The sequence below is a fragment of the Oncorhynchus gorbuscha genome, unplaced genomic scaffold, assembly GCF_021184085.1.
Source record: "Oncorhynchus gorbuscha isolate QuinsamMale2020 ecotype Even-year unplaced genomic scaffold, OgorEven_v1.0 Un_scaffold_1221, whole genome shotgun sequence".
Taxonomy (NCBI): domain Eukaryota; kingdom Metazoa; phylum Chordata; class Actinopteri; order Salmoniformes; family Salmonidae; genus Oncorhynchus; species Oncorhynchus gorbuscha.
The window spans coordinates 153751-172984 of record NW_025746063.1 but is presented as its reverse complement, the minus strand read 5'-3'; the positions used below and the strand labels follow the sequence as shown (position 1 = coordinate 172984).

The 19234-nt window shown below is 49.8% G+C and overlaps 1 protein-coding gene across 1 annotated transcript in view; it reads left to right on the top strand.

The window, feature by feature from the left end:
• Nucleotides 1-9333: 9333 nt before the first annotated feature.
• LOC124021807 (receptor expression-enhancing protein 3-like) overlaps nucleotides 9334-19234 on the top strand; it is a gene marked incomplete at its 5' end in the record, with an annotated part of 28896 nt that continues 18995 nt past the window's right edge. The window contains 4 exons of the mRNA XM_046336930.1: nucleotides 9334-9406; nucleotides 12768-12844; nucleotides 16291-16411; nucleotides 16671-16784. Coding sequence (XP_046192886.1) covers nucleotides 9334-9406; nucleotides 12768-12844; nucleotides 16291-16411; nucleotides 16671-16784 — 385 coding nt within the window. The remainder of the gene's footprint in view (nucleotides 9407-12767; nucleotides 12845-16290; nucleotides 16412-16670; nucleotides 16785-19234) is intronic.

The window sequence follows — 19234 nt, the reverse complement described above, 5'->3', positions numbered from 1 at the left end:
ATGACTGGGAATACAGTCTGTCGGTCACAGATATACACTACATGACTGGGAATACAGTCTGTCGGTCACAGATATACACTACATGACTGGGAATACAGTCTGTCGGTCACAGATACACACTACATGACTGGGAATACAGTCTGTCGGTCACAGATATACACTACATGACTGGGAATACAGTCTGTCGGTCACAGATATACACTACATGACTGGGAATACAGTCTGTCGGTCACAGATATACACTACATGACTGGGAATACAGTCTGTCGGTCACAGATACACACTACATGACTGGGAATACAGTCTGTCGGTCACAGATACACACTACATGACTGGGAATACAGTCTGTCGGTCACAGATATACACTACATGACTGGGAATACAGTCTGTCGGTCACAGATATACACTACATGACTGGGAATACAGTCTGTCGGTCACAGATATACACTACATGACTGGGAATACAGTCTGTCGGTCACAGATACACACTACATGACTGGGAATACAGTCTGTCGGTCACAGATATACACTACATGACTGGGAATACAGTCTGTCGGTCACAGATATACACTACATGACTGGGAATACAGTCTGTCGGTCACAGATATACACTACATGACTGGGAATACAGTCTGTCGGTCACAGATATACACTACATGACTGGGAATACAGTCTGTCGGTCACAGATATACACTACATGACTGGGAATACAGTCTGTCGGTCACAGATATACACTACATGACTGGGAATACAGTCTGCTGGTCACAGATATACACTACATGACTGGGAATACAGTCTGCTGGTCACAGATATACACTACATGACTGGGAATACAGTCTGTTGGTCACAGATACACACTACATGACTGGGAATACAGTCTGTTGGTCACAGATACACACTACATGACTGGGAATACAGTCTGTTGGTCACAGATACACACTACATGACTGGGAATACAGTCTGTTGGTCACAGATACACACTACATGACTGGGAATACAGTCTGTTGGTCACAGATACACACTACATGACTGGGAATACAGTCTGTTGGTCACAGATACACACTACATGACTGGGAATACAGTCTGTTGGTCACAGATACACACTACATGACTGGGAATACAGTCTGCTGGTCACAGATATACACTACATGACTGGGAATACAGTCTGCTGGTCACAGATATACACTACATGACTGGGAATACAGTCTGTCGGTCACAGATATACACTACATGACTGGGAATACAGTCTGTCGGTCACAGATATACACTACATGACTGGGAATACAGTCTGTCGGTCACAGATATACACTACATGACTGGGAATACAGTCTGTCGGTCACAGATATACACTACATGACTGGGAATACAGTCTGTCGGTCACAGATATACACTACATGACTGGGAATACAGTCTGTCGGTCACAGATATACACTACATGACTGGGAATACAGTCTGTCGGTCACAGATATACACTACGTGACTGGGAATACAGTCTGTCGGTCACAGATATACACTACGTGACTGGGAATACAGTCTGTTGGTCACAGATACAGGGCCTTCGGAAGGTATTCAGACTCCTTGACTTTTCCACATTTTCATGTTACAGCCTTATTCTAAAATTACTTTTTTCCAACCCTCATCAATCTACACACAAAACCAGTGTTTGCTTTGTCATTATGTGGTATTCAGAAATGGTTGTTAATTTCTATTTAAACTTATATATATATATATATTTACGCATTACTTTGTTGAAGCACCTTTGGCAGCGACTATAGCCTGGAGTCTTCTTGGGTATGACGCCACAAGCTTGGCACACCTGTATTTGGGGAGTTTCTCCCATTCTTCTCTACAGATCCTCTCAAGGTCTGTCAGGTTGGCTGGGGAGCGTCGTTGCACAGCTATTTTCCCTCGATCCTGACTATTCTCTCTGTTCCCACCACTGGAAAAACATCACCACAGCATGATGCTTTCACCACCATGCTTCACCGTAGGGATGGTGCCAGGTTTCCTCCAGATGTGATGCTGCCACCACCATGCTTCACCGTAGGGATGGTGCCAGGTTTCCTCCAGACATGATGCTGCCACCACCATGCTTCACCGTAGGGATGGTGCCAGGTTTCCTCCAGACCTGATGCTTGGCCTTAAGGACAAAGAGTTCAATCTTGGTTTAATCAGACCAGAGAGTCTTGTTTCTCATGGTCTGAGAGTCTTTAGGTGCCTTTTTGGCAAAACTCCAAGCGGGCTGTCATGTGCCTTTTTTTACTGAGGAGTGGCTTCTGTCTGGCCCACTCTACTAGACATGTGGCTGGTCTCAGACAATCCCGCAGGTGGTGAAGCCGATGTAGAGGTCCTGGGCTGGCGTGGTTATATGTGGTCTGTGGTTGAGGCCGGTTGGATGTAATGACAAATGGACTTTGGAGGCAGCTTCTCTGGCAGAAGCTCTGGTGGACATTCCTGCAGTCAGCAGGCCAACTGCACGCTCTGTCATCTTACCTTGGCAAAGGAGAAATGCTCCCTAACAGGGATGGAAACAAATTTGTGCACAAAAATAAGCTTTTTGTTCATATGGAAAATGTCTGGGATCTTTTATTTTGGCTCATGGGACCAACACTTTGTTTTTCTATTGTTTCGACTTCTACTGGAACGTTGTAATTTCAGTTTGGATAATGACCAGGACAGATTAGAAACGCCTGTCAGTTTAAACTCCTCTTTCTCCCAACTTGGTTAAATCCAAAACCAAGCCCCGTTTATTCAGAGGGCCGTTCTACAACGCTTTGAGCGCTCTCCCAGGCTCCACGTTCACGTAGCCTGACATTTCAGTCACAGATTTAATAACGTTTGTCCTTGTATTTCAAGATTGAAAAATATAACGACATTATGACGTGGACCGAACTAACCATTAACGTCCCTTAATGCTCAGACAGTCGATTGGCTGTAGTCATAGTGTATTCTTAAATAAATATTTAAGAAATCATGAATAATAAGCGTATGTTTTTACCTGATAATAGACTGCTAATGATAACAAAACAACTTGTAATACCAAGATAGTAACGTTAAGTAGTCTGGGTTAACTTAGCTGACCTTCAATACAGGGAATTCAGCAGAGTTCTCAGACACTTTTACAACTCACTGAAACTGAAAATGAATATATGGGCATATGATACCAAACATGATGATGATTGGCATTACGGCAGGCAGCTAACTGTTCAATTACACTTTCCATCCTTACTGTGGAAGGTCACTGTCTCTGCGCTGGTCGCCTGTGAGTGAGACAACGTAGCTAGCCAATGAGAGCGTAGTAGAACGCCCCTCTGAATAACTGGGTGTGGTTTTGGCCTAACTGCGTTGGGGGAAACGAAAGACGCCATTTTAACCTCAAAAGATGGCTGACAGGACCACCGCTAAATTGTGCTGTAGCAACAGATGTGTATTTCTACAGGGGAAAGCCATCAGCCCTTTAGCCAGATGTGTATTTCCACAGGGGAAAGCCATCAGCCCTTTACCCAGATGTGTATTTCCACAGGGGAAAGCCATCAGCCCTTTAGCCAGATGTGTATTTCTACAGGGAAAAGCCATCAGCCCTTTACCTTTGTAGTTGAAACCAGATGTGTATTTCCACAGGGGAAAGCCATCAGCCCTTTAGCCAGATGTGTATTTCCACAGGGGAAAGCCATCAGCCCTTTAGCCAGATGTGTATTTCCACAGGGGAAAGCCATCAGCCCTTTAGCCAGATGTGTATTTCCACAGGGGAAAGCCATCAGCCCTTTAGCCAGATGTGTATTTCCACAGGGGAAAGCCATCAGCCCTTTAACCAGATGTGTATTTCCACAGGGGAAAGCCATCAGCCCTTTAACCAGATGTGTATTTCCACAAGGGAAAGCCATCAGCCCTTTAACCAGATGTGTATTTCCACAGGGGAAAGCCATCAGCCCTTTAGCCAGATGTGTATTTCCACAGGGGAAAGCCATCAGCCCTTTAGCCAGATGTGTATTTCCACAGGGGAAAGCCATCAGCCCTTTAGCCAGATGTGTATTTCCACAGGGGAAAGCCATCAGCCCTTTAGCCAGATGTGTATTTCCACAGGGGAAAGCCATCAGCCCTTTAGCCAGATGTGTATTTCCACAGGGGAAAGCCATCAGCCCTTTAGCCCTGTAGCTGAAACCAGATGTTGGAGTTGATCTCTGCCTGGATCTTAAAATCCTTCCTCCGTCTTTATCCCAGTAACTCTACATCTGACTCTCCCAGGCTTCATGCTAGGAGCCGTGAGTGGGCGGTGGGTGTACTGTCAGACATTACATTTAAATTTTTTTTTTTTTACCAGAACTGGGAAAGTTGATCTAAAACAGAATGTCAAGGCTTGTGTGTCGTGTTTTCCTGCTGCATACTGCTAGAGAGGCCCCATTTCACACAATTGTTTCAAGAAGCCTCTCTGCATGCTCTGTCTCCTTCATGTTCAAGGTTTCTGGAGAAATATTCCTCCTCCCCTGTGTGAAAATACTCCAGCCTGCCCCGAGCGGGACAGGGTCTATTTCTGCAGGCCAACAATGATTTATGTTTTATTTGTCCATCTGTAGGTGCTCTAAAAACTAACTACTAACACTAGCGCTAACCTTACTCTTCTCCTAACCCTGAACCCTCCTCTTAACCCTTAAAATGAACCCTGACCTCTTAACCCTTATCCTAAGCCTCAACTTAACTCTGACCTCTTAACCCTTATCCTAAACCTAAACTTAACCCTAGCCTTAACGTTAACCCTAACCTTAGTAGGTAATTGCTTATCAACAGGTAGTTTGTTGATAGTATGACCATCCTGTAAGCATCTACAGATGGAAAATCCGGATTGTCCAAAATAAAGCGTGACCCAATGATTGTGTCCCAGAGACCTGACGGTGGGGTACCAGGACAACAACCTCTCCTTCATCGTCAGCAAGACAAAGGAACTGACGGTGGGGTACCAGGACAACAACCTCTCCTTCAACGTCAGCAAGACAAAGGAACTGACGGTGGGGTACCAGGACAACAACCTCTCCTTCAACGTCAGCAAGACAAAGGAACTGACGGTGGGGTACCAGGACAACAACCTCTCCTTCAACGTCAGCAAGACAAAGGAACTGACGGTGGGGTACCAGGACAACAACCCCTCCTTCAACGTCAGCAAGACAAAGGAGCTGATGATGGACTACAGGAAACAACCTGAACGTCAGCAAGACAAAGGAGCTGATGATGGACTACAGGAAACTGAGGGCCGAGCCACACAACCCCCCCCCCCCCTAGAGGGCTGAGCCACACCCCCCAGAGGGCCGAGCCACACCCCCCAGAGGGCCGAGCCACACCCCCCATTCACACCGACAGGGCTGTAGTGGAGCGGGTCGAGAGTGTCCACATCAATAACAACCAATCGTGGTCCAAACACACCTACGTGAAGATGGCACCTTCAGATCCTCAAAGTTCTTCACCATTGAGAGCGTCTTGACTAACTGCTTGACATCCGACCACAAGGCACCACAGAGGGTAGTACGGCCCAGTACGTCCCTGGGGCCAAGCTTCCTGCCATCCAGGACCTCTATACCAGGGAGCATCGGAGGAAGGCCCAAAAGATTGTCAAAGACTCCAGCCACGCTTGTCATAGACTGTCCTATTTCTGTATCCCTATTTCTGTACTGCAAGTGAGTCTGGAACCAATAGGACCCTGAACAGCTTCTACCCCCGAGGGTGGCAGGTAGCCTAGCGGTTAAGTGTTGGCACGGTAACCGAAAGATCGCTGGTTCAAATCCCCGAGCTGGCAGTTAACTCACAACAACAGCTCCCCGGGCGCCGACAACGTGGGTTTTTAAGGCCTTAACTCTGTGAGTCAGAGGGGTGAAATGCAGAAGCCTCATTTCGGTTGAATGCCTTGTTGTACAACTGACAAGGTTTTACCTTCCCATTAGACTAGTTGGTGCAGGAAGCTATTTGAACTATTCAACTATCTGCATTTTCACTGACTTGTATGACTCATCACATACGCTGCTACTCTGATCAGTCACTATATTCCTAGTTATATGTACATATCTACCTCAATTACTTGACACTCTCTGTATGTAACCATGTTATTACCTGGTACTCCCTGTATATAGCCATGTTATTACCTGGTACTTCCTGTATATAGCCATGTTATTACCTGGTACTTCCTGTATATAGCCATGTTATTACCTGGTACTTCCTGTGTGTAGCCACGTTATTACCTGGTACTTCCTGTATGTATTACCTGGTACTTCCTGTGTGTATTTATTACCTGGTACTTCCTGTGTGTATGTTATTACCTGGTACTTCCTGTGTGTAGCCGCGTTATTACCTGGTACTTCCTGTGTGTAGCCGCGTTATTACCTGGTACTTCCTGTGTGTAGCCGTGTTATTACCTGGTACTTCCTGTGTGTAGCCGTGTTATTACCTGGTACTTCCTGTATGTAGCCGTGTTATTACTGTATGTAGCCGTGTTATTACCTGGTACTTCCTGTATATTTATTACCTGGTACTTCTGTATGTAGCAGTGTTACCTGGTACTTCCTGTCTCCTGGTACTTCCTGTGTGTAGCCGTGTTATTACCTGGTACTTCCTGTATGTAGCAGTGTTATTACCTGGTACTTCCTGTCTGTAGCCGCGTTATTACCTGGTATCCTGCAGGGCAGCTCCTGTTCAAACGGAAGAACTAGATGAGGTGTGATAATATGCATATGCTTTATCATTATCTTTACTTTAAATGGTGGACTAAGTCGTTGCTGTCCAGTAGGAAGGGACGTTGGCGTTTTCTTCCCAGTGTAAATCTACTTCTGTGGTGTGTCTACTGCCTGCTATCTGTGTTGTGGGTGGCGCTAGGTTCAGCTGATTTTTAAGAACAGCAGCCAAATTGAAGGAAAAATGGCACCTATTTAACTAAGCAGACCACCGTTTTAATTCAACAAGTAGCTGTTACATGGAAGGACTTTTCCAAATTACACCCTTCCTTCCTTCCCTGTTGGAGGCTTCGAGAAAGGACTGTCTGACTACAGCCAACCCACGGCTATTCTTGGAGACCCTGTATAGTCCTCTGCTGTTTCTATGGCAACAGCACAATAAACTGTCATGGAGGCGAGTGAGGTGGATCCCTGGACAGAGGCCATGAAACATAAAACGAACAGGAAGAGAATTTCACTCTTATACGCTCGCTGGCCAGTTTATTAGGTACACCCATCTAGTACTGGGTTGGATCCACCTTTGCCCCCAGAACACTGTGAATTCTTCAGGGAATCAATTTGCTACATTTTTATAAAGGGACCTTGAATAAAGAGAACCCTGGAATGAGTAGATTGAAGTGAGGGGGGGACATATATTTTCTTTTAATGCGGCTGTAACGTAGCAAAATGTGGAAAAAGTCAAGGGGTCTGAATATTTTTCACCTGCATTGTACGTACATACGTACATGCGTACATACGTACATGCATACATGCGTACATGCGTACATACATGCATGCATGCATCGTGACTCCTCACTGCAGCCCGGTCTCAGATCAGAGAGAATCCTATAGGGCCTATATATAACACACAGAGTACATCCCATATGGCAGCATTCCCTATATAGTGGACTACTTTTTGACGAGGGCTCATGGGCCAGTGGACTACTTTTTGACGAGGGCTCATGGGCCAGTGGACTACTTTTTGACGAGGGCTCATGGGGTTAGTGGACTACTTTTTGACGAGGGCTCATGGGGTTAGTGGACTACTTTTTGACGAGGGCTCATGGGCCAGTGGACTACTTTTTGACGAGGGCTCATGGGGTTAGTGGACTACTTTTTGACGAGGGCTCATGGGGTTAGTGGACTACTTTTTGACGAGGGCTCATGGGCCAGTGGACTACTTTTTGACGAGGGCTCATGGGGTTTGTGGACTGCTTTTTGACGAGGGCTCATGGGGTTAGTGGACTGCTTTTTGACGAGGGCTCATGGGGTTAGTGGACTGCTTTTTGACGAGGGCTCATCGGGTTTGTGGACTACTTTTGACGAGGGCTCATGGGGTTAGTGGACTACTTTTTGACGAGGGCTCATGGGGTTAGTGGACTACTTTTTGACGAGGGCTCATGGGCCAGTGGACTACTTTTGACGAGGGCTCATGGGGTTAGTGGACTACTTTTTGACGAGGGCTCATGGGGTTTGTGGACTACTTTTGACGAGGGCTCATGGGGTTTGTGGACTACTTTTGACGAGGGCTCATGGGGTTAGTGGACTACTTTTTGACGAGGGCTCATGGGGTTAGTGGACTACTTTTTGACGAGGGCTCATGGGGTTTGTGGACTACTTTTGACGAGGGCTCATGGGGTTAGTGGACTACTTTTTGACGAGGGCTCATGGGGTTAGTGGACTACTTTTTGACGAGGGCTCATGGGGTTTGTGGACTGCTTTTGACGAGGGCTCATGGGGTTTGTGGACTGCTTTTTGACGAGGGCTCATGGGGTTTGTGGACTACTTTTGACGAGGGCTCATGGGGTTTGTGGACTACTTTTGACGAGGGCTCATGGGGTTAGTGGACTGCTTTTTGACGAGGGCTCATGGGGTTAGTGGACTGCTTTTTGACGAGGGCTCATGGGGTATTGGACTACTTTTTGACGAGAGCTCATGGGTAGTGAATAGGATGCCATCCGGCATACAACCATGTGTAGGCTTTACATCTGGCGTGGGTCATCCACTGGGGCGTGCTGGGTTGTGTTCTCTCCCTGAGAACCCCACTGAACCCAACCCCCCTCCCCTCCCAGACAAGCTTGGACCCCAGGTTGTAAATTAAGAGCCCATGTTGGATCAAATCTCTGTTGTGAAACAGTCACAGCTCCCCCCACGTGTAGGGAGTGGTAGTGCATCCTAACACCAGGCTACATAGAGGACTACAGGAAACCCAAGAGGCTGTTGTGAAACAGTCACAGCTCCCCCGATGTGTAGGGAGTGGTAGTACATCCTAACACCAGGCTACATAGAGGACTACAGGAAACTCCGGAGTCTGGTTCAGTACAGCAGCTATAATATAATAATAATAATAATATATGCCATTTAGCAGACGCTTTTATCCAAAGCGACTTACAGTCGTGTGCATACATTCTACGTATGGGTGGTCCCGGGGATCGAACCCACTACCCTGGCGTTACAAACGCCATGCTCTACCAACTGAGCTACACAGGACCACAGCTCTTAGCAGCCTGTGATTATGATGCTTTCGGTGTGTCTGGCTTGTTGTTGCTTTAGTTTAACTGAATGTGTCCTTCTATATGTTCTCTCTTGGTGGTAAATGATTTGACGCTGATAGTTTCATATTTCTCTGGTCTCTACACAGGCTCGTCTTCGGGACCCTGTATCCTGCATACTATTCCTACAAAGCAGTGAAAACCAAAAATGTCAAGGAATATGTAAGTACAAAAACCCTTATTTCAACATCATTGATTTCATCATACGTGTGTGTGTGTGTGTGTGTGTGTGGGGGTGTCTTTTATGAGTTTGAAAAGCAGCCCATGTCTGGTCTGAAGGTATTGAGGACAGGTCCAGGCATGTGAATGGGAGTTAACTGCCTATGACTGGAACAAACACATTGACATGCTGATCTGTGGAGACGTGCAGCAGGGCACTGAAGGATGGGCTCCAAGCAGGGGCTTTACAGGAATGCTATATTGAGTGTGTGGCCAACAGGTTTAGGGGAGGTTCTTTATGAGGATATTATCGGTCTCCTCTCCTCAGCCCTTTCTCCTCTCCTCGGTCTCCCCCTCCTCTCCTCTGTCTCTCCCTCCTCTCCTCTGTCTCCCCCTCCTCTCCTCTGTCTCCCCTCCTCTCCTCTGTCTCCCCCTCCTCTCCTCTGTCTCCCCCTCCTCTCCTCGGTCTCCCTCCTCTCCTCAGCCCTTTCTCCTCTCCCTCCTCTCCTCCGTCTCTCCCTCCTCTCCTCCGTCTCTCCCTCCTCTCCTCCGTCTCTCCCTCCTCTCCTCCGTCTCTCCCTCCTCTCCTCTGTCTCTCCCTCCTCTCCTCTGTCTCTCCCTCCTCTCCTCCGTCTCTCCCTCCTCTCCTCCGTCTCTCCCTCCTCTCCTCCGTCTCTCCCTCCTCTCCTCCGTCTCTCCCTCCTCTCCTCCGTCTCTCCCTCCTCTCCTCCGTCTCTCCCTCCTCTCCTCCGTCTCTCCCTCCTCTCCTCCGTCTCTCCCTCCTCTCCTCCGTCTCTCCCTCCTCCCTCCGTCTCTCCCTCCTCTCCTCCGTCTCTCCCTCCTCTCCTCCGTCTCTCCCTCCTCTCCTCCGTCTCTCCCTCCTCTCCTCCGTCTCTCCCTCCTCTCCTCCGTCTCTCCCTCCTCTCCTCCGTCTCTCCCTCCTCTCCTCCGTCTCTCCCTCCTCTCCTCTGTCTCTCCCTCCTCTCCTCTGTCTCTCCCTCCTCTCCTCTGTCTCTCCCTCCTCTCCTCTGTCTCTCTCTCCTCTCCTCCGTCTCTCTCTCCTCTCCTCCGTCTCTCTCTCCTCTCCTCCGTCTCTCTCTCCTCTCCTCCGTCTCTCTCTCCTCTCCTCCGTCTCTCTCTCCTCTCCTCCGTCTCTCTCTCCTCTCTCTCCTCTCCTCCGTCTCTCCCTCCTCTCCTCCGTCTCTCCCTCCTCTCCTCAGTCTCTCCCTCCTCTCCTCAGTCTCTCCTCCTCTCCTCAGTCTCTCCCTCCTCTCCTCAGTCTCTCCCTCCTCTCCTCAGTCTCTCCCTCCTCTCCTCAGTCTCTCCCTCCTCTCCTCAGTCTCTCCCTCCTCTCCTCAGTCTCTCCCTCCTCTCCTCAGTCTCTCCCTCCTCTCCTCAGTCTCTCCCTCCTCTCCTCAGTCTCTCCCTCCTCTCCTCAGTCTCTCCCTCCTCTCCTCAGTCTCTCCCTCCTCTCCTCCGTCTCTCCCTCCTCTCCTCCGTCTCTTCCTCAGTCTCTTCCTCAGTCTCTTCCTCAGTCTCTTCCTCAGTCTCTTCCTCAGTCTCTTCCTCAGTCTCTCCCTCCGTCTCTCAGCTCTCCCTCCGTCTCTCAGCCCTTTCTCCTCTCCTCAGCCCTTTCTCCTCTCCCTCATCTTCTCTCCTCAGCCCTTTCTCCTCTCCCCCGTCTCTCCCTCATCTTCTCTCCTCAGCCCTTTCTCCTCTCCCCCGTCTCTCCCCCGTCTCTCCCTCCTCTCCCCCGTCTCTCCCTCCTCTCCCCCGTCTCTCCCTCCTCTCCCTCCGTCTCTCCCTCCTCTCCCTCCGTCTCTCCCTCCGTCTCTCCCTCCGTCTCTCCCTCCGTCTCTCCCTCCGTCTCTCCCTCCGTCTCTCCCTCCGTCTCTCCCTCCGTCTCTCCCTCCGTCTCTCCCTCCTCTCCTCAGTCCTTTCTCCTCTCCCCCGTCTCTCCCTCCTCTCCTCAGCCCTTTCTCCTCTCCTCCGTCTCTCCCTCCTCTCCTCTCCCCCGTCTCTCCTCTCCTCAGTCTCTCCTCTCCTCCTTCTCTTGTTAAACATGTTTTCCTTCATTCCATGCAGATAGGGCTGGGCGGTATATGACTATAGACAGGTATTGATGCACAGACCACTGAGTTGTTACGTTACCTTCTATACCGGTATTTGAATGTTTGGTTTGTTAAATGTGATACACCTTGTGTAACGTCCATCTTTATAGTTTACTACACTACTTGAGTCCTCTCTCTCCTAGCCCCGCCCCCTGCTCCTAGCCCCGCCCCCTGTCACTCAAGGAGTGCATCTGTTGTCTCTTGACCAGGAGACGCACGCGTTCAGTCTGCATGGTCAATGCAGCACAAGCAACAATGATGCTTATAATAAAAATAACATTTTCAACAGCTGTATTTGAGAGCGAGAGATACTGTCTACCTAACTGGTTTTAGCCTTAAGGCCTGCTGTTTCAACAAGGCTTTAGTTAGACATGAGGAATAATCTAGCTAGAACAAGTTGACAAGCCCATGGCTTGTTGGCTAGGTATCTCCTCTCTGAGTCTGTCTAAAAAGGAGGAATGCTTGCTTTGGATGGTAGCCTGTTAGCCTGTTAGCCTGTTAGCCTGTAGGCCTGTTGTCCTGTAGGCCTGTTGTCCTGTAGGCCTGTTGTCCTGTAGGCCTGTTGTCCTGTAGGCCTGTTGTCCTGTAGGCCTGTTGTCCTGTAGGCCTGTTGTCCTGTAGGCCTGTTGTCCTGTAGGCCTGTTGTCCTGTAGGCCTGTTGTCCTGTAGGCCTGTTGTCCTGTAGGCCGGCCTGTTGTCCTGTAGGCAGGCCTGTTGTCCTGTAGGCCGGCCTGTTGTCCTGTAGGCCGGCCTGTTGTCCTGTAGGCCGGCCTGTTGTCCTGTAGGCCGGCCTGTTGTCCTGTAGGCCGGCCTGTTGTCCTGTAGGCCGGCCTGTTGTCCTGTAGGCCGGCCTGTTGTCCTGTAGGCCGGCCTGTTGTCCTGTAGGCCGGCCTGTTGTCCTGTAGGCCGGCCTGTTGTCCTGTAGGCCGGCCTGTTGGTCTGTAGGCCGGCCTGTGTGTCTGTTAGCCTGGAGCCTGTTAGCCTGTTAGCCTGTTAGCCTGTTAGCCTGTTAGCCTGGAGCCTGTTCGCCTATAGTCCTGTAGGCCTGTTGGTCTGTAGTCCTGTACTGTGCTGCTCCCACCTTATTGCAGAGTTCCCTGGTGCTTCTTTTTGGACATAGCACTGTAAAACACCAGCCAATCAGCTCCAAGTGATTTTTAATTTAAGAAATACACCTGTTGGAAGAACAAAGATGTATGTCTAGCATACTGTAATAGGAAGTGTTGATTATCTCTCTTTCTCTGTTCCAACAGGTCCGTTGGATGATGTACTGGATTGTGTTTGCTCTCTACACCGTAGTGGAGACCATCACAGACCTCACTGTAGCCTGGTAAGACTGACTACAGACCTCACTGTAGCCTGGTAAGACTGACTACAGACCTCACTGTAGCCTGGAGAGACTGAATACAGACCTCACTGTAGCCTGGAGAGACTGACTACAGACCTCACTGTAGCCTGGTGAGACTGACTACAGACCTCACTGTAGCCTGGTGAGACTGAATACAGACCTCACTGTAGCCTGGGGAGACTGAATACAGACCTCACTGTAGCCTGGGGAGACTGACTACAGACCTTACTGTAGCCTGGGGAGACTGAATACAGACCTCACTGTAGCCTGACTACAGACCTCACTGTAGCCTGACTACAGAACTCACTGTAGCCTGACTACAGACCTCACTGTAGCCTGACTACAGACCTCACTGTAGCCTGAATACAGACCTCACTGTAGCCTGGAGAGACTGACTACAGACCCCACTGTAGCCTGGTGAGACTGAATACAGACCTCACTGTAGCCTGGAGAGACTGAATACAGACCTCACTGTAGCCTGGAGAGACTGAATACAGACCTCACTGTAGCCTGGAGAGACTGAATACAGACCTCACTGTAGCCTGGGGAGACTGAATACAGACCTCACTGTAGCCTGAATACAGACCTCACTGTAGCCTGAATACAAACCTCACTGTAGCCTGAATACAGACCTCACTGTAGCCTGAATACAGACCTCACTGTAGCCTGAATACAGACCTCACTGTAGCCTGAATAGAGACCTCACTGTAGCCTGAATACAGACCTCACTGTAGCCTGAATACAGACCTCACTGTAGCCAAGGGGGGACTGAATACAGACCTCACTGTAGCCTGGGGAGACTGAATACAGACCTCACTGTAGCCTGGGGAGACTGAATACAGACCTCACTGTAGCCTGGGGAGACTGAATACAGACCTCACTGTAGCCTGGGGAGACTGAATACAGACCTCACTGTAGCCTGGGGAGACTGAATACAGACCTCGCTGTAGGCTGAATACAGACCTCACTGTAGCCTGGGGAGACTGAATACAGACCTCACTGTAGCCTGGGTAGACTGAATACAGACCTCAATGTAGCCTGAATACAGACCTCACTGTAGCCTGAATACAGACCTCACTGTAGCCTGAATACAGACCTCACTGTAACCTGAATACAGACCCCACTGTAGCCTGGTAAGACTGACTACAGACCCCACTGTAGCCTGGAGAGACTGACTACAGACCTCACTGTAGCCTGGTGAGACTGAATACAGACCTCACTGTAGCCTGGTGAGACTGAATACAGACCTCACTGTAGCCTGGAGAGACTGAATACAGACCTCACTGTAGCCTGGGGAGACTGAATACAGACCTCACTGTAGCCTGAATACAGACCTCACTGTAGCCTGAATACAGACCTCACTGTAGCCAAGGGGGGACTGAATACAGACCTCACTGTAGCCTGAATACAGACCTCACTGTAGCCAAGGGGGGACTGAATACAGACTTCACTGTAGCCTGGGAGACTGAATACAGACCTCACTGTAGCCTGGGGAGACTGAATACAGACCTCACTGTAGCCTGGGTAGACTGAATACAGACCTCACTGTAGCCTGAATACAGACCTCACTGTAGCCTGGGTAGACTGAATACAGACCTCACTGTAGCCTGAATACAGACCTCACTGTAGCCTGAATACAGATCTCACTGTAGCCTGGGTAGACTGAATACAGACCTCACTGTAGCCTGAATACAGACCTCACTGTAGCCTGAATACAGACCTCACTGTAGCCTGAATACAGACCTCGCTGTAGCCTGAATACAGACCTCACTGTAGCCTGGGTAGACTGAATACAGACCTCACTGTAGCCTGAATACAGACCTCACTGTAGCCTGGGTAGACTGAATACAGACCTCACTGTAGCCTGAATACAGACCTCACTGTAGCCTGAATACAGACCTCGCTGTAGCCTGAATACGGACCTCACTGTAGCCTGGGTAGACTGAATACAGACCTCACTGTAGCCTGAATACAGACCTCACTGTAGCCTGAATACAGACCTCGCTGTAGCCTGAATACGGACCTCACTGTAGCCTGGGTAGACTGAATACAGACCTCACTGTAGCCTGAATACAGACCTCACTGTAGCCTGAATACAGACCTCGCTGTAGCCTGAATACAGACAGAGGCATCTACTTTATGCTAATTCTTCATTTGGCTGATTCCCCGTTAATGTGCCAAACAAGCCAATCCCATTTAGTTTTCCGTGTTGTCTTTGATCAACACACTATCAAAGACAACACACTATGCCGTACTGTGAGATATCTGGTTTCTCTCTAGGTTCCCCCTGTACTATGAGATATCTGGTCTCTCTCTAGGTTCCCCCTGTACTACGAGATATCTGGTCTCTCTCTCTAGGTTCCCCCTGTACTATGAGATATCTGGTCTCTCTAGGTTCCCTCTGTACTATGAGATATCTGGTCTCTCTAGGTTAATACTGTAATGTGGTGTCTCTCTCTAGGTTAATACTGTAATGTTGTGTCTCTCTCTAGGTTCCCCCTGTACTATGAGATATCTGGTCTCTCTAGGTTAATACTGTAATGTGGTGTCTCTCTCTAGGTTCCCCCTGTACTATGAGATATCTGGTCTCTCTCTAGGTTAATACTGTAATGTGGTGTCTCTCTCTAGGTTAATACTGTAATGTGGTGTCTCTCTCTAGGTGCCCCCTGTACTATGAGATATCTGGTCTCTCTAGGTTCCCCCTCTACTATGAGATATCTGGTCTCTCTCTAGGTTCTCCCTCTACTATGAGATATCTGGTCTCTCTCTAGGTTCCCCCTGTACTATGAGATATCTGGTCTCTCTCTAGGTTAATACTGTAATGTGGTGTCTCTCTCTAGGTTAATACTGTAATGTGGTGTCTCTCTCTAGGTTAATACTGTAATGTGGTGTCTCTCTCTAGGTTCCCCCTGTACTATGAGATATCTGGTCTCTCTAGGTTCCCCCTCTACTATGAGATATCTGGTCTCTCTAGGTTCCCCCTGTACTATGAGATATCTGGTCTCTCTCTAGGTTCCCCCTGTACTATGAGATATCTGGTCTCTCTAGGTTAATACTGTAATGTGGTGTCTCTCTCTAGGTTAATACTGTAATGTGGTGTCTCTCTAGGTTCCCCCTGTACTATGAGATATCTGGTCTCTCTAGGTTCCCCCTCTACTATGAGATATCTGGTCTCTCTAGGTTCCCCCTGTACTATGAGATATCTGGTCTCTCTAGGTTCCCCCTGTACTATGAGATATCTGGTCTCTCTCTAGGTTCCCCCTGTACTATGAGATATCTGGTCTCTCTCTAGGTTCCCCCTGTACTATGAGATATCTGGTCTCTCTCTAGGTTAATACTGTAATGTGGTGTCTCTCTCTGGGTTCCCCCTGTACTATGAGATATCTGGTCTCTCTAGGTTAATACTGTAATGTGGTGTCTCTCTCTAGGTTCCCCTTGTACTATGAGATTAAGATAGCATTTGTTATCTGGTTGCTGTCTCCCTACACCAGAGGAGCTAGTCTCATCTACCGGAAGTGTCTCCATCCTCTACTGTCCTCAAGAGAGAGGGTAAGACTGACTGAGCACTTTAAACTGTGTATTGAATATGAAGCCTAGTCAAGCAACAGAAGACTACGTTTCAATCCTATGTCTGTTTTTATTCCTTCTACTAAGAAAGCTGGCTGACACGTAAAATGATCTGCTGTCAGTTGATGACAAGATATTTAGCTTTTGTGTTGTCATGGGTTTTTGACATGTTGTTGCATACTATAGTTGTTATTCTGTGAACTGACTCTCTGTTTGTCTCTGTAACGGTTGTTGTCACCAGGAGATAGATGAGTACATTGTCCAGGCCAAGGAGCGTAGCTACGAGACCATGGTGACCTTCGGCAAGCAGGGCCTAAGTATAGCTGCTACTGCAGCTGTCTCCGCAGCTGTCAAGGCAAGTACTGCACGACTCGTCTCCCCCCCACCACCACCACCCCTTGTTACTGGCTCTGACTTTGCTAATATGATACTTTGAGGGAAAATGTACTTACTGTGATATGTGGTTGTCCCACCTAGCTATCTTAAGATGAATGCCCTAAATAAGTCGCTCTGGATAAAGAGTCTGTTAAAGGGCTGACGTGGAAACGTGTCTGTTGAAGGACTGACGTGGAAACGTGTCTGTTAAAGAAACGTGTGTGTGAGATTCTCTATTGAGCAGCACGGGCCAGTCCCTGGGCTAACAGCCATGCACAGGGCAGCATGTGCCAGTCCCTGGGCTAACAGCCATGCACAGGGCAGCACGTGCCAGTCCCTGGGCTAACAGCCATGCACAGGGCAGCACGTGCCAGTCCCTGGGCTAACAGCCATGCACAGGGCAGCACGTGCCAGTCCCTGGGCTAACAGCCATGCACAGGGCAGCACGTGCCAGTCCCTGGGCTAACAGCCATGCACAGGGCAGCACGTGCCAGTCCCTGGGCTAACAGCCATGCACAGGGCAGCACGTGCCAGTCCCTGGGCTAACAGCCATGCTCAGGGCAGCACGGGCCAGTCCCTGGGCTAACAGCCATGCTCAGGGCAGCACGGGCCAGTCCCTGGGCTAACAGCCATGCGCAGGGCAGCACGGGCCAGTCCCTGGGCTAACAGCCATGCGCAGGGCAGCACGGGCCAGTCCCTGGGCTAACAGCCATGCGCAGGGCAGCACGGGCCAGTCCCTGGGCTAACAGCCATGCGCAGAGCAGCACGGGCCAGTCCCTGGGCTAACAGCCATGCGCAGAGCAGCACGGGCCAGTCCCTGGGCTAACAGCCATGCGCAGAGCAGCACGGGCCAGTCCCTGGGCTAACAGCCATGCGCAGAGCAGCACGGGCCAGTCCCTGGGCTAACAGCCATGCGCAGAGCAGCACGGGCCAGTCCCTGGGCTAACAGCCATGCGCAGAGCAGCACGGGCCAGTCCCTGGGCTAACAGCCATGCGCAGAGCAGCACGGGCCAGTCCCTGGGCTAACAGCCATGCGCAGAGCAGCACGGGCCAGTCCCTGGGCTAACAGCCATGCGCAGAGCAGCACGGGCCAGTCCCTGGGCTAACAGCCATGCGCAGAGCAGCACGGGCCAGTCCCTGGGCTAACAGCCATGCGCAGAGCAGCACGGGCCAGTCCCTGGGCTAACAGCCATGCGCAGAGCAGCACGGGCCAGTCCCTGGGCTAACAGCCATGCGCAGAGCAGCACGGGCCAGTCCCTGGGCTAACAGCCATGCGCAGAGCAGCACGGGCCAGTCCCTGGGCTAACAGCCATGCGCAGAGCAGCACGGGCCAGTCCCTGGGCTAACAGCCATGCGCAGAGCAGCACGGGCCAGTCCCTGGGCTAACAGCCATGCGCAGAGCAGCACGGGCCAGTCCCTGGGCTAACAGCCATGCGCAGAGCAGCACGGGCCAGTCCCTGGGCTAACAGCCATGCGCAGAGCAGCACGGGCCAGTCCCTGGGCTAACAGCCATGCGCAGAGCAGCACGTGTCTGTCCCTGGGCTAACAGCCATGCGCAGAGCAGCAGGTGCCAGTCCCTGGGCTGTGTCATCAGGATTCAACACAGAGGGACTCGTGTCTGTTCTCCTTCTCTACTCTTAATAGAACTGTTGTTGTTTCAGAGACAGAGAGTTCCATGGAGGCATCGGTCTGTCTGTTCTCCTTCTCTACTCTTAATAGGACTGTTGTTGCTTCAGAGACAGAGAGTTCCATGGAGGCATCGGTCTGTCTGTTCTCCTTCTCTACTCTTAATAGGACTGTTGTTGCTTCAGAGACCGAGAGTTCCATGGAGGCATCGGTCTGTCTGTTCTCCTTCTCTACTCTTAATAGGACTGTTGTTGTTTCAGAGACAGAGAGTTCCATGGAGGCATCGGTCTGTTTGTTCTCCTTCTCTACTCTTAATAGGACTGTTGTTGCTTCAGAGACAGAGAGTTCCATGGAGGCATCGGTCTGTCTGTTCTCCTTCTCTACTCTTAATAGGACTGTTGTTGCTTCAGAGACAGAGAGTTCCATGGAGGCATCGGTCTGTTTGTTCTCCTTCTCTACTCTTAATAGGACTGTTGTTGCTTCAGAGACAGAGAGTTCCATGGAGGCATCGGTCTGTCTGTTCTCCTTCTCTACTCTTAATAGAACTGTTGTTGTTTCAGAGACAGAGAGTTCCATGGAGGCTTCGGTCTGTCTGTTCTCCTTCTCTACTCTTAATAGGACTGTTGTTGTTTCAGAGAGTTCCATGGAGGCTTCGGTCTGTCTGTTCTCCTTCTCTACTCTTAATAGAACTGTTGTTGCTTCAGAGACAGAGAGTTCCATGGAGGCATCGGTATTGTCTGTTGAAGCCTGACTGATCTGATTGATGTGCTGGTATTGTGTCCGGTGGCTGACTGGTTGTGACTA